The sequence below is a fragment of the Notechis scutatus genome, chromosome 3 (assembly GCF_049901735.1).
Source record: "Notechis scutatus isolate UNSWTSFEM ecotype Mainland chromosome 3, rNotScu1.2, whole genome shotgun sequence".
NCBI lineage: Eukaryota > Metazoa > Chordata > Lepidosauria > Squamata > Elapidae > Notechis > Notechis scutatus.
In genome coordinates, this window is record NC_142011.1 from 159,819,228 (window position 1) to 159,834,959 (window position 15,732).

Below are 15,732 nucleotides of genomic sequence, written 5' to 3' on the forward strand. Positions count from 1 at the left end.
TTTTATTAAAAAATAATTCACACTGATTGAAATACAGCAGTTCAGTATGACATCTCCCTTTTGCTTAGCTATTATCAAAGTGAAATGTATCAATTCAGCTCTGCTTATTATTAGCCCTTGGAATGTAATATAACTTACAATAGCACTGGAAATTACTGAAATTATATAATGACAACTGGAAATAAAATGATCTATCATTAATGAACAGGATAGAAAACAAAATATTGATAACAGAGTGCGTTCTTGTGTACTGATGTTCCTGAGGCTAAAACTGCCTTGAATATCACAAGTTTTTAAATGTGGGCAAAAGGAGGTTTTGATATGTATTTTATAGAAAGGCATTTTATTTTCAATAACACATTTTCAAACATTTTTTAACAATTATTAAGTCCTATACACAAACTACTTCAGTGAAGATATATTGAAAGAATAAGTAGAGTTCTATTGCAAAATATCTAACCTATATATAAACATATATTAAAGTCATAATTTTTTTTTTGTTATCAATAACCAATAAGTTTAGAAAAAGAATGAGGTGGCCTAAGTAATTTGATATACATTTGTACTTGCACATACTGTATTCCTTTTTACAAACTTTGAATGAGGTTTAATGTCACATAATTTCTTCATGGAAACATATAAAAGGTGATTAGATAAATCATATATATTTTTAATTCTTTTGTTTTCAAGTTTGTAGCTCTTAAAAGAACAAAAATTGACTTGAATTTATGAGCAATATCTGGTGAAAGTTTTAAAGAAAAGCACAATTCTTATCTATCATCATCACATTCAAGAGCAGAATATATAAAACGAAAAGGGAAGCAGAAACTACTTTGTGATAGGCCTTCCTAAACATTTTTGCAGCATTTTGGTACAAAATATTATACCAATTTAAAGTGAAACTCCACAGAGTAATCAACCAGTAACCAAAATAATAAATAAATAAATTTCAAAAATATCTAAAGCATTAAAAAAGTTCACTTACAGAGGAATTATGAATGCCAAAGATATCACGCACATCTCTGATTGTGTGTTTATTTTTCTTTCTCATGGTCTGAGAATATGTGGTATATCTCTTGTGCACTGCAGCTGCTTGAGTTCGGGTCAATGTTGATAGCAATGCTTCTCCATTGTCTTCTTCCGATTCTGATATTAATGTAGACAGACCAACATCTTGCAACCATTCAGCTTCTAGTTCACCTTCTATAGAGGAACATATATTATATGAAGCAAGCTCAGTTAATCTATAATAATTGATAAGATACTTCTAATCTGTTCCACATGCAACCTGTATCTGCATGACCAACTTGTTTCTACTCCTTAGTTCTCAAATCACCCAGTATAAATCTTCTATTAGCTTAGCCATTCTCATTGATGAAGTGAGGTCCAGCTCATGAAAATCCATACCTTTTAATCTATTAGTCTGAAAAGATAAGTCCAGGGTCAGATTAGCATTAGGAATATGATGAAAGGACAAGATAGTCACCACAAAATTCCTTCCTCATCTAAACATCTGACTCTCCACAACAAAATACTGTGATGTAAATCAATGTTATTCAAGTCCCACAAATATGACCCTTTCAACACTATTTTAGTATTTTTTTTCATTCTTCCTTCCCCTCCTGATCTAATTGCTAATCAGCGTGCCATAACCCTAGTCATGCTCACCTCTGGAGGGCTGAGTTCTAGGTGATTACAAATTCTTATAATAAGAATCTGTTAAAATATACTTCTGAAAACAGCTTTGTATGAGCAGGCAGGCACAGAATCTGTAGAACAACGCAGTTTAGTAGAAACATTTCAGAAAATTTGAAAGAACAAATTTGGAAAAGAGAGTGGGGAGAGAAGGACATATTGTTGAGATGTCTAAATGCAAATGCTTTGGCACTGGGAATAAATCAGGGAAATCTTTCTGCACAATCATGCTGAGCTAAGACATCTTGCAGACACGCTCTTTCATCTTTTAAAAATAATTGGCTGAAAATACTAGTATTTGGCATTCTAGGGTCAAGGGTTGCACAGTGATCTGATTTTGAAGAGGAAAATATGATGTGGAGTATGCAGGGGCACACACATAGCTTCTGTTTGTAACTCTGTAAACCAAAGAGTTTGAGGCCCCCCAACTTGGTTTTTGGGAAGGCTGTCAACGTCTGGCCCCCAGGTGTTAGGACTGAGATGTTAGAGGACTACAATATATGTGACTCTGTCTTGTGAATTTGTTTCTTTTTATTATTTTTAACTATGTTTGTTTGTGGAGCCCTTTTTACATATTGGATTATTGCAATGTGTTCTACATGAGGCTGCCCTTGAAGACCATCCAAAAGTTGAAAATAGTCTAGAATGTAGTGGCATTTGCAGTTCTGGGCACTTCGTGGTTTGCCTATGTTAGTGTTATACCACTACTGAATTCGCTGTACTGAGTTGCTTTCTAGGTGCAATTCAAGGTACTGGTTATCACCTTTAAAATCCTACATCACCTAGACCCAGGTTATATTCAGGACTGCCTCAATGTGAGAGCATCTGCCCATCCTACTAGACCAGATAAGGTGGGCACATTCCAGATCCATTCTTTAAATACTGTCATGTGATAGAACCTTGGAGATGTCCTTTCTTTGTAGCCACCCTGGTCATTTGGAATAGCTTCCCAACTGAGATTTTGGGTGGGGTATTCTTTTAACCTTCTGGGTGGCTGTGGAGATCTGGCTCATGTCTAAAGCATTTCTCAACAGTGCTAATATCAGATACATGATATGGGTTCTAGACTGATGAGCTGTATTCAAGTATAGGTCTAGCAAATGTTTTGTATACTCTAGTTAGTAGTGTGATATTACCAGAGAAAAAGCTACGTAGGATTAGATTAACAACTCTTAATGCCTTTTTGGTTATGTAGTTACAGTGGGCTCTAGCACTTAGATCATTTGAGATGAGTACTCCAAGATCCTTGACAGAGTTTGGATCATCAACAAGGTCTTGACTATTCAGCCTGTATTTTATTTTCTGATTTTTTTTGCCAATATGTCGGACAGAGCATTTATTAGTTGAGATTCAAAGTTGCCATTTGTTTGACCATTCTGATACATAGTCAAGGTCTTTTTGAAGGGTAGCAGTATTGTCTGTGGTGTTGAATAGCTTTACATAATCAGCAAAGAGAATGCAGTTGCTCTTAATATGATCACACAGGTCATTTATGTAGAGTATGAAAAGAGTTGGTCCTAGAACACTGCCTTGGGGGACACCACTGTTGACAGGTACAGAATTTGATAGGATGCTCCCAATTTTGACCATTTGTTGCCTGTTTGACAGGAATGTTTCTATCCAGATATGCAGGTGTCCAGAGATACCATAAGATTTTAGTTTTAGGGGTAGTTTGTCATGTATCACTTTTCACAGGTTGAATCAGGGGTCAACTGTCTGGATGGTCTGGAGCAGGAATGAGCAATTAATTTTCCCAAGAGGCCATATGAGAAACTGCAACTGTTGTGGAGGACTGAATCAATAACTCCCGGATAGCTTTGCCCACTTGTGCACAAGGCGGTGCTTCAACCAAGGTGGTGGTGGTGGCTGAGCTCGGGTCCCTTCATGCAATGATCACAACCACTATCTCCTCAGGCTTCTCCAGGTAAGCATATTAGTGTATGATATCCAAAATCAGACGAAATCTGGTAGTTTTTTCTAACAAATTTTATGAAAAGGCATCAACTTTCATGAGCTGAAAATCACTTCATCAAAATGAAATGAAATTTAAAAGTTTATGTCTTCTGACTTCCAGAAAGAGAATTACTCTACGTAGGTAATAGAGAAATAGTATTAATGCAGGGGTGTCAAACTGGATTTCTTTGAGGGCCGGATCAGCACTGTGGTTCTCTCCTGCAAGCCAGGGTGGGTGGGTTGGATGGAACAGATGCTTCCTGCAGCACTTTGCCATCCAAAACAGGACATGGGGGGTATTTCTAATAAAAAATGTTTTAAAGCATTGAATGAGTTTTATATTAATGTACTGCAGATTCTCCCCCCCTTAAATTTTAGTTGATTATTAATTGTATCATTCATATTCTTTATTGCATTACTTTTTATATGTTATATTTTACCAATATTTTAAAAAAACATTGCCCTATCTCTGCACTAAGACACATGGATAAGCTAAAAGCATCTAAATACTTTGTCTTTTATTGAAAAATACCAATGGAAAGATAACATTGTAAGCTTCCAATAAAAGTCCTTGGGGACAGACTACTGGACTAATTTTGCCTTTGGCCTGACTCAGTATGTATTTTTCTATGTTGTTGAGAATAATACAATACAGTAACACAAAAAGGTATTTGTTTTCTATATTTCTATATTGTAACTCTCCAAAAGGGATTATGGCCACCGAAAAACCATAATCAGACTATTTAATTAATTTATTTAGTGTATGCCAAATACATGTACTTATAATGGTTCAAATGTCAATGTCCAATGCATCCAGCCATTCAAGGACAGATGGTCTATGTTGAAAAAAATCAGACATTGGGCCAGTGTAAGCTCTTGATGGGCATTTGGACACAATGTGATGGATATTTTATTGAGGAGCACCACAGTTACACTGAGGAGTAGAGACAAGACCCCACTTAAACAATGAGTCCTGGCAGACACCATGTTGGGTACGGATCCTGTTCAGAGTTGAACAATGCTGGCAAGGAAGATAGCATCTTTTGAGTAGGGTCATATATGAAACTGCTGTATCTGGGCCTGGATACAGCTCATTGCAAGTCATGACAACAACTCACAACCTGATTAAATTTCAGCAAATCCAGCAGGAAAGCCTGGAGCCTACTAAGGAAACTGGGAGCTGCCAGACAACCTGCTTGACCTAGTATAATTGCCAACCAAGTAGTCTCCTGAGTTGTCTCCCTCTCTAAAGCCCCCAGAGTGAAAGAGCAATCAAGGAAACACTCTCAGCCTTTTGACGGTCGGCTCCATCACACTCTGAATTCACCCACCCTTTCTCTGTGGACGAAATCGACGCAGCCATCAACAGTCAAAAGTCTGGCAAAGCACTAGGTTTTGATGGCATCCACCCTGAATTTCTAATTCATTCTGAGAGACTAACAAGGAATTGGCTTGGCAAATTCTTTTCATACATACTTTCTAGTGGACATCTCCCAAAGTAATATTGCTTCTGAAACCTGGCAAACTACAAGACAAAATACAGAGTAGAAAGCTATCATCCCATTGCCGTTCTGAGTTCTTGTTACAAACTTATCATAAACAGAACCCACAATAGATACATTTCAGCCTGTGGAACAAATTGGCTTTCATCATAATCAGACTACTATACATTATTAAATCATAAAATCATTACTAAAATTATTAAACTCACAATATTAATAATTTCTAGGCATCCCAATGTCAATGATCTAATCCTCAAGGGCCCTTTTGAAAAACTCAGCTGAACATCTTGGAAGCCTACCCTGTTTCTCCAACAATATGGCCTCCCCCAGTAGGAAGTCCCAGCATGTTTTATAGGCATGAAATGAAATTAAGCCCCTCCCCCCAAATTAAGGCCTATATTAAAACATGCAAAATGGGGGGGAATGGTGGGGGGGCTTGCCGTTAGGAAGTACTTTTGTTGCGCACCCGGATATAGTGCTGCCTGCATTGACCCCGATATGAAGTGCCCCACCAATGCCGAGGTCAACATACAAGCCATCGCTGCCCGCCCGCCCGAAGATGCAAGGGGGGGGGAATTAAGTCACCCCCGAAAAGATGGCCTAGCCATTTTTGGGGGGCTCAAAAAAAAATAAGACCCGGCCTTATTATATGAGAAACACGGTACTAGAAACCAATGAAGAGCACTGTACTGGTGCAATGCCACAACTGTAGCTTCCAGGTAGCTTTCAAGCCAGCCATGTAGAGCATGCTGCAGTTATTACTACAAAAGATGACAAGAGCTGAGTTGGAGGTATACAGGTGAAACTCAAAAAATTAGAATATCATGCAAAAGTTCATTTATTTCAGTAATGCAACTTAAAAGGTGAAACTAATACATGAGATAGGCTCATTACATGCAAAGCAAGATAGTTCAAGCCAGGATGTGTCATAATTGAGATGATTATGGCTTACAGCTCATGAAAACCCCAAATCCACAATCTCAGAAAAATAGAATATTGTGAAAAGGTTCAATATTCTAGGCTCAAAGTGTCCCACTCTAATCAGCTAATTAAGCCATAATACCTGCAAAGGGTTCCTGAGCCTTTAAATGATCTCTCAAAATGGTCTCTCATCTGGCTCAGTAGGAATCACAATCATGGGACAGACGGCTGACCTGACAGTTGTGCAGAAAACCATCATTGACACCCTCCATAAGGAGGGAAAGCCTCAAACGGTAATTGCAAAAGAAGTTGGATGTTCCCAAAGTGCTGTATCAAAGCATATTAATAGAAAGTTATGTGGAAGGGAAAAGTGTGGAAGAAAAAGGTGCACAAGCAGCAGGGATGACCCCAGCCTGGGGAGGATTGTCAGGAAAAGGCCATTCAAAATGTTGGGGACTTTCACAAGGAGTGGACTGAGGCTGGAGTCAGTGCATCAAGAGCCACCACACACAGACGGATACTGGACATGGGCTTCAAATGTCATATTCCTCTTGTCAAGCCGCTCCTGAGCTAAAGAAAAACAGAATTGGTCGGTTGCTCAGTGGTTCAAAGTCCTCTTTTTTGATGAGAGCAACTTTTGCATCTCATTTGGAAACCAAGGACCCAGAGTCTGGAGGAAGAATGGAGAGGCACACACTGCAAGATGCTTGAAGTCCAGTGTGAAGTTTCCACAGTCTGTGTTGATTTGGGGAACCATGTCATCTGCTGGTGTTGGTCCACTTTGCTTCATTAAGTCCAGGGTCAATGCAGCCGTCTACCAGGACATTTTGGAGCACTTCATGCTTCCTTCCACAGACGAGCTTTATGGGGATGCTGACTTCATTTTCCAGCAGGACTTGGCACCTGCCCACACTGCCAAAAGAACCAAAGCCTGGTTCAATGACTGTGGGATTACTGTGCTTGATTGGCCAGCAAAATCGTCTGACCTGAACCCCATAAAGAATCTATGGGGTGCCTTCCGGTTTGCAAGGCTTCAGCGGCGGCAGGGATTCGCGATACTGTGCGATCCCTGCTGCGTTCGCTGCCAAGGTCCCCCCAATCCGCTTGGATTTGAAGGATATAGCTGCCCCGTAGAGGCAGCTGAAGACAGGAGGGATCTGGATAGGGGTTTGGGGGTGTCACAGACCCCCTCCCCAGCCAGCAAAACCCCCTTTCCCAAGGTGGAGGAGCGGCGGTCAGCAATGGCCGCCACGAAGAAACCTGCAGCCGGACAAGATTGTGCAGGAGGAAGAAAGTCGGAAGAGCTGTGAAAGTGGTTTTTGACCGGGACAAAGCAAGTGAAAGTACCCTGGAATTTTGAAAGTTGCTAAAAATACATTGTTTCCAGAGAGAGTTACAAGCGGCAAATGGAACTCTAAAAGGGAAAGTTTTTTTTTTTCTTTTCACTCTCCTTCCTAACGTGACAGCGGATGGAACCATAAGAGAAATCGGAAAACCTGCATTGGAGGTAATTAAATGCTGAAGGGATAAGGATTTCTGAACATTTAAAAAAAATAAATCTTTTTTGCTGTGAGTGGGAAGGGAGAGGAAAAAAAATTGGAGCAGAATTTGAAAATAAGGAGAAGATTGCCTAGAACTTTAAAGAGTTATTAAACATTAATAAGACTTCTAAAAGATATATTTTAAATGGAACTTTGTGACTAAACTTTAACCCCAGAAAGAGAAAGTGAAGAAGGAGAAAGTATTTAAAAGAAACAGCTTGTTTGGATTGTTTGGTGATTTTGGAACTTCTGAGAATTATCTCTGATTAAAAGCACTTGGGTGGTTGTTTGGAAAAACTTTTTCTCTCTACAATGGCATCACTTGTGGATGGATTGAAACTTGTATACCAAAAATATGAAAAAGAAAAGCAAGAAGGGAAGGATTCTCTTGGCACTCTTTTTCAATTTTTAGAAATGGCGGTTTGTACTTATGTAAAGCTGAATGTGCAACAGGATGACCGGGACAAAGAAGAAGCCATTTTTGATGAACAAGTGACTTTGGTTGGGGAAGGAAAGGAGAAAGAGAAAAAGGAAAAGAAGACTTTAAGACTTGGAAAAATAACCAAAAAAGAGAAGAATAAGGTGAAAAGGGGATACTATGCTAGAAAACAACAGAAAGGAGGAAAGCAGAATAAAAGGGAGGTGGAGAGACAAGGGGGTAAAGAGGACAAGGAGAAGAATAAGCAAGGGAGAAAGGAAGGGACGAGAAGCCTCAATGGTGGGGAGCAAGATGCAAAGAAACAAAAGTCTTTTAGAGATAATGGGTAAAATTTATTGAAAAAGGGATTCTGGAAAGGTATACAAGATTGTATTTTTATATTTGTACTTAGAAATAATCTTAGAAAATTGGAAACAATATGCAATTTAAAATGTGATAAAATATTTAGTATAATTTAGTGAAATTTTTGTCAAGAAAAGGGGAACACTTTAATGAAACAATGATTTTAAGATATGTGATTGGGGAGGGGGGCGGAATAATTATGGAAAGCATAAGTATTCCCATAAAGGCATGATATTTAACTGAAATGGGTAAAATGTTTAAGATATAAATGATTGTTAATATTAATGATTAGACTATGTTACCCTAGTAAAAATTTTTGTGAAATGAGAGATTTGGAGTAGGAGAAGGGGGAACATTCTAATGAAATAATGATTTAAAATATGTGATGGGGGGGGGGGGGAATAACTATGGAAAGTAGGTGCTCCCATAAAAGTATGCAATTTAATTGAAAAGTAATGTGCTAAGTGTTTAAGATATAAATAAATATTAATATTAATGAATAGATTTGTATTGGTATTGATAATATTGTATAATTTTAGAATGTACCAAACAGAATCCCAATGTAAGCTATGTATTCTATATTAAGTATTATAAATGTAGGGGAAAGAGATAAAGGCATCATACTCCAATTAGTGTACAGGAGAAGTTTTCTTCAAAGAAGAAAGATAAATGGATAGCTGGAAATAGAACAAAGAATAATAAATATTATGATTTGAATTGAGATGAGATAAATAAAATAAAATTAAGAAAATTTAAAAGAGAGGAGAAGCTATATAGAAAATTGAAAATGCTAATAAGATATGGAATGGTATATAAAATGAATATGAATTTGAATTTGTGTCTGTACGAAGAGTTTTAACCCGGGACTAAGCAACTTTCAGAAAAGAGTTTTTTTTTATGTTTCTATGTTTTGTGTTTCTGTCTGTTTATGATTGATTGAGCTAATAAAACCTTGGAGGAATGTAAGAAAAGGACAATGGAGAATAAAAGATAGAAGAGAATAAAGCAAGCCAGAAAGGGAAAATAAGTATAGTGAATAAAAACATATAAAATAGATAAATATAGAAAAGAAATATAATTGAATAAAAGTATAGGGAGAAATAATGAGGAATTTGAAAGGATATTTATGTTTTTATAAGGAGATGTGTTAATGATGTATAAAATGTTTTATTTGTTTAAAATTTACAAATAGCTTTCAGAAAAGAGGTTTTATGTTCTTATGTTTTATGTTTTGTATGTCTTTAAAAATTAATAAAATTTGTTAAAAAAAAAAAAAAAAAAAAGAATCTATGGGGCATTGCCAAGAGAAAGATGAGAGACATGAGACCAAACAATGCAGAAGAGCTGAAGGCCGCTATTGAAGCATCCTGGTCTTCCATAACACCTCAGCAGTGCCACAGGCTGATAGCTTCCATGCCACACCGCATTGAGGCAGTAATTGCTGCAAAAGGGGCCCAAACCAAGTACTGAGTACATATGCAGGCTTATACTTTTCAGAGGTCCGATATTGTTCTATGTACAACCCTTGTTTTATTGATTGCAAGTAATATTCCAATTTTCTGAGATTGTGGATTTGGGGTTTTCATGAGCTGTAAGCCATCATCATCACAATTATGACAAATCACGGCTTGAACTATCTTGCTTTGCATGTAATGAGTCTATCTCATATATTAGTTTCACCTTTTATGTTGCATTACTGAAATAAATGAACTTTTCCACGATATTCTAATTTTTCGAGTTTCACCTGTATGTTGTATTCAAATGAAAAAAAACAACAACAAGGAGAGAGCCAAGACATAAACATTTCATTTATTTTATTTATTTATTGAATTTATTTGATGGCTATCTTGTAGCAAAGGACTTTGGGTGGCTTCAGCCTTAAAATCATAACAAATAAATATCTTTAAAAGAATAAAAGTAGAAATAATGGGAAAGTAAGGAAAACTTCAGAAATTATTTTGATGTTTAGAAACTTTTACCGAATCTTGAGAAAAAAGAGACAGAAAATTAAATTGCTATTTGCTGCTGCAGTATAAATGTGGATTTACTTTCAATTAGCTCTGGAAAAATGCTGCCTCATGATTTTATCAACACAATTTTAATAAAGCTGTATAACTAATTCATTAACTTAGCCCCCAAGGCTCAAAAAACTTTATGCTTAGAAGACACAACTGGGACTATTCATTTCCATAATTCCAATATTTAAATATTTTAATCTCTATGTCTTCATACAGATCTCTTCTCCCCACTCTTCCCACTTATGAATTAAATAAAGAAGCTGTTTTTAAAAAAATAAATTCTGGATGCAATCGATTCAAAGTAAAGGACTTCAAGGCTGTGGCATTACCACTTGTCAAGAAACAAGCTTTTGCAGAACTGTTTAGAGACTGCAGGAAAAACAAAAATCTTTGTAGAAGAATTAAAAACATGCTCATCTTCAGAGTACTTCTCCTATTTAATGTCAATGAGACATAAAGAGTGTTAACCGAATTGCAAATAAAATTTTAGAGATATAAGCCTTTAACACAAAGGAAAGATAATGAATCTCTGTTTATTTGCTGCTTTTATCACTCCAGCTGAGCCATAGCAACTTGAATTGAAATGTGCATGACGGGGGCATTTTTTAAAAGTATTTATCTTGTGTGGCTATAGGGAAGACATTTCAGTGGTCACTGAAATGCCCTTAATGCAAACAAACTTTATATCAATCTCTTGCTATGAAAAAGCAAATATCTTTGAATAATATTGTCCTAAATAGGGGGTGTGATGGGTCAGCGGTTGAAGATACTGAGCTTGTCAGTTGGAAAGATGACAATTCAAGTTTAAGACCCGAGCACTGCATGATGGTGGGCTGTCCCTTATTAGTCCTGATTATTCTATGATGTACTCACACACCCAATTGCCACTTAAATCAGTGTTCCCCAACCTTTTGAGCACCAGGGACCGATTCTGTGGAGAGATATTTTTCTTCGAATTGGAGGGGGTGTGGTTTCATGTGCTGCCGCATCCTGCTTGATGGAGCTTCACTTGTTTGCACGGCCCAGTTTCTGGTATGCCGAGGACTGGTGCCAGTCCACAGACCAGGGGTTAGTCCCCTAGACTTAAATGAATTAATTGAATCAAGGACCAATATTTCACATTGCTACACTGTATGTTGAGTGATTATTTAATGCAATAAAATGAAAAAAGGAACAAACTTTGGTGCCAGTCCACAGACCAGGGGTTAGTCCCCCAGACTTAAATGAATTAATTGAATCAAGGACCAATATTTCACATTGCTACACTGTATGTTGAGTGATTATTTAATGCAATAAAATGAAAAAAGGAACAAACTTTGGGGTAGATCAGAGGTGGTATTCAGCAGGTTCTGACTAGTTCTGGAGAACCGGCAAATACCACCTCTGACTGGAGATTTTACAGTGCCACACCCACCAAGCCATGCCCACAGAACCGATAGTAAAGAAAATTGAATCCCACCACTGGGATAGATGCTTATCCAGTCTCTCTCCATATTCAAAAGGAGACAAATACCACTTCCAAGAATTAGGGTTGGTAAAAATGAACTTCTGTATTTGATTCTTTTTGTATAATTTCTATTGAAGGCTTTTACAGGTAACTATTAGTCAATTAATTAGTCAATTAATCATGGGATCCATCTGCAGTGATACTTATTTTTATCTTTTAAATGTCATCCCAGAATTCATCTTTCCCCTCAGTTTTCTTATACACGTCAGTGTTTTTCATGTAAAACACTGATTTCATTCTGAAATCAGTAGAATTTAAAATCTTAGAAGTATTATTATCCAACATAGCTATGCAGTGTTTCTGATCCAGTTCTCAAACATAAATGGACATTTATTACACCAGCACCTCTTTGGAATAAAAACAAGGATCAAGGAAGATCTGAATTATTAATTCATACCATCAGGAGGCTTGACTTCTAATAGGTTTTGCTCATCTTGCCTTTCTTCTGTGTTCTCCTTGATGTTTTCTACCTCACACCAGAAATCCTCCATAGAAGTGCTATCAACAGAAACTTGTGAATTGGAACGGCTATACACGGGAGGGTGCAATGATTCATTGGAGAGCATTCTGCTAATTCGTTGGCAACGAGGGAGAGATTTCCTGAAACAAAACAAAAATAAAGTTAGGGAAAATGATGAAGAAATGTTGTTATACTATTCACCTGATACTCAATTAGCCATGCTTTTAATTTTGTTCTCTGCATATGTACTGTAAAACTGAGTTTTAGGTAGAAAATAAAAATCAGGAATCTCTATCATTCATTCAAACTTCCCCACTGTTTGGGCTCACTGAACTGTTTGGCATCATATTCTTCTGACTGTTTAAAGCAGGGGTCCCCAAACTTGGCAACTTTAAGATTGGTGGACTTCAACTCCTAGAATTCTCTAGTCAGCTGGAGAATTCTGGGAGTTGAAGTCCACCAGTCTTAAAGTTGCCAAGTTTGGAGACCTCTGCTTTAAAGCAAGGAAAACCTGAAGTAAAATTGTAAGTACAGTTATGCGGTTTTCACTTAGCAACTGCTTCACTTAATGACCAACTTACAGGAACCAAATGTGGTTGCCACATGAGGACTACCTGCATTGTATTTTATGTCAAGTCAAAACATAGTAGAAAAACATATTAATGTTATATGATAGTGTGCCATAAGTTTTGACAGCACGATCTGGGAAATATTAGTGGTTGCAAAAATGGAGCTCATGGTTAAGTTTATAGTAGATTGTCCCCCACTGCCTTAAATAAAGATATGCTAAATAATAAAGAACAAAGACAGTGAGCACATATTCTGTTTAAACATACAAACACACACACACACACACACACACACACACACACACACAAAGATGGAGGAGGGTGGAAGGGAAGGAAAGACAGAGAAAGAGAGAAAGACCTATTTTTCCAGTACTACATCATAAATGGTTATAATTGTTTTAATAATCAAGAGAAAAACTGTCTATATATTGCAAGTAAAGTTTTGTTATTAATGCATTACAATAAATTTCTTGCTTTCCAAGTAACTGTGTCCAACAATGCTTTATTGTAAAGTTGAAAAGTTTAAGGATAGAGAGAAATCAAATAATATGAAAGAAAAAATCAAATGGTAAATTGTTTGTAAAAGAAAATTTTATACAAGTCAGTGTAAAAGAAAGTTTTATCTAAGTCAGTGAAAAAGAATGTTCCACATAACTCTGTTATATGCAAATAAACAATAGTGAAATGATTCTAACCAAATATACCTATTAACCATCTGTCAAATGATAAGATATAATTCAGACATTTAAAGCAGATGGTATATTTTGCAAAAGACAATAACATTTTTTGGTTTTATGAAGTAATATTTTTATGGAAGAAAAAATATTAATTGTAGGGAAATGCAAATATTTCATATTTCATATGCATTAGGACAGTTATTGCTTTGAGATAGATAAGATATAGAACAAATATGATTAAGTATATTTACCGTATTTGCCGGCGTATAAGACGACTTTTTTGCCCTGAAAAACATGCCTCCAATTGGGGGGGTCGTCTTATATGCCGGGTCGCCTTATACGCCGGCAAATAGTAATTGGGAAGCACTGCGGCTGCCCATGGGCTGAGGCACTTTTTGTGCATCGTGGAAATCTGCGAATCCCGTGAAGCCGAAGAGCAGCCAGCCTTCTCCCAGCTCCCAAAGGGAGCGAGGCTCGCACCGCTGGGCTCGCTGAGGTATCCGGCTGGGGCTGTCAGTTGTTGATCCGCTGGCGCGGCTCCGCATGGCTCCAGTCCCTTGCCTCGGGAAGGAAAGGCAAAAGGAAGAGCCGCGCGGCGCTGCAAAGCGCCGCCGCGGCTCTTCCTTGCCTTTCCCTTCCCGAGGCAACGCGACTGAGCTCGCGCTGAGCCGCCGCCAGCGGTAACAACAACTGACAGCCCCAGCCGGATACCTCAGCGGAGCCCGGGCGGTGCGAGCCTCTTCCTTGGGAGCTGGGAGAAGGCTGGCTGCCCTTTCGGCTTCACGGGATCTGCTTCACGGTGCACAAAAGTGCCTCAAAAAAAAAAAGTGCAAAAGTGGAAGGCGTGCGGAAGAGGGGCGAGTATATAACAAACTATATTTTGAGTGGAAATGTTGGGGGTCGCCTTATACGCCGGGTCGTCTTATACGCCGGCATATACGGTAAATGACTGAAGTCAATGAAGTGGATTCCATCTAGTTTGGTTATTGGTACTGCATGAAAAAACAAGGGAACAAAGTAATTTTGAAGGCTGTTTGTACTGTGATTTTAGAAGATACTAAATCTATGTATGTTTATCTCTAGAGATTATTCCTGTGCTACTACATGAACAGATGCAGTCTACTTTTTAAAAATATCACATGATAGTTAATTTCAGAGAGTATACATAACTGCTGCTGTATAAAGTTGGAGGGCTCTTGTACGCAATCTGCATATTTGAATATTAGACTGAAATAAGCATTGGTCTTAACAATCACAAAGCAATCATGATTATATCAATTAAGGGCTTTATTTAATGAGATACTGGTTGCCTGCTAAGCTGAAGAAGCAGTGCAACTTGTCCTAATTACTTTATTTTATTTTTTTATATCCTATCACAATCCTAAACAATTACAAAATTCTACATAGGACTCTTCAGGTTTTAGTTACTCCTTGGGTACAATTGCCTGCGAGTAGGAGAATAGGCAGAATCTTTACATAAACCATATAAAGAAATTAAAAAGTTAAAGGTGAATAATAACATAAAGCTGGGAAGTGGGAAGTAGTAACAAGGCCAAGTGCCACGACCCTGTAGAAGTAGGAAGTGCAGTGCCATGGTAAGTGCCACAGTAGAAATTAGAAATAGGAAGCAGTGGGAAAGGACTTAGAACAGCAAAGTACTGTATTTTGAGGCACATGCATCTCCAACTTATACTTCATTTACATGCCAGAGTAAGCAAAGTATACGTGTTAGATAATGAATTTCCCTACATAATTTCTTATGGAGACTCAAGAAATATAAAATATAAATCTAAAATAATGTTGTGTGAACAATGTATTTCTGTACATAGGAAACACTTCAGAAAGGATCAGACAACAATGACACAGACAACACAGCTGTTCTTTTCATATTATCTTAAGTACAAACATTTTTAGATTTTTAAGTTTGGGCAAGATGTATTTATTACATGTAACAGTTAAGAAAATAAACTCATTGTGAATTACGAAAAGTTGCACATGACAGCAGCTTTCCAAGCTGTATTATTTTTGGACCATTCTTTCATATAATCGGTTTCATGCTGTAGAGGCATCTGAGGACTGAAGAGATGATAGAGGAACAAAATGATTTG

General features: G+C 37.4%; 1 protein-coding gene across 3 annotated transcripts in view; it reads right to left on the minus strand.

The window, feature by feature from the left end:
* The window catches only part of ARHGAP28 (Rho GTPase activating protein 28), a 77,453-nt gene that overhangs the window by 23,105 nt on the left and 38,616 nt on the right, over positions 1-15,732 (minus strand). For all 3 annotated transcript variants that reach the window (XM_026671898.2, XM_087961555.1, XM_087961554.1), the window contains 2 exons: positions 12,316-12,518; positions 986-1,203 (listed from right to left, as the gene is read on the minus strand). In XM_026671898.2, the coding sequence (XP_026527683.2) occupies positions 986-1,203; positions 12,316-12,518 (421 nt within the window). The remainder of the gene's footprint in view (positions 1-985; positions 1,204-12,315; positions 12,519-15,732) is intronic.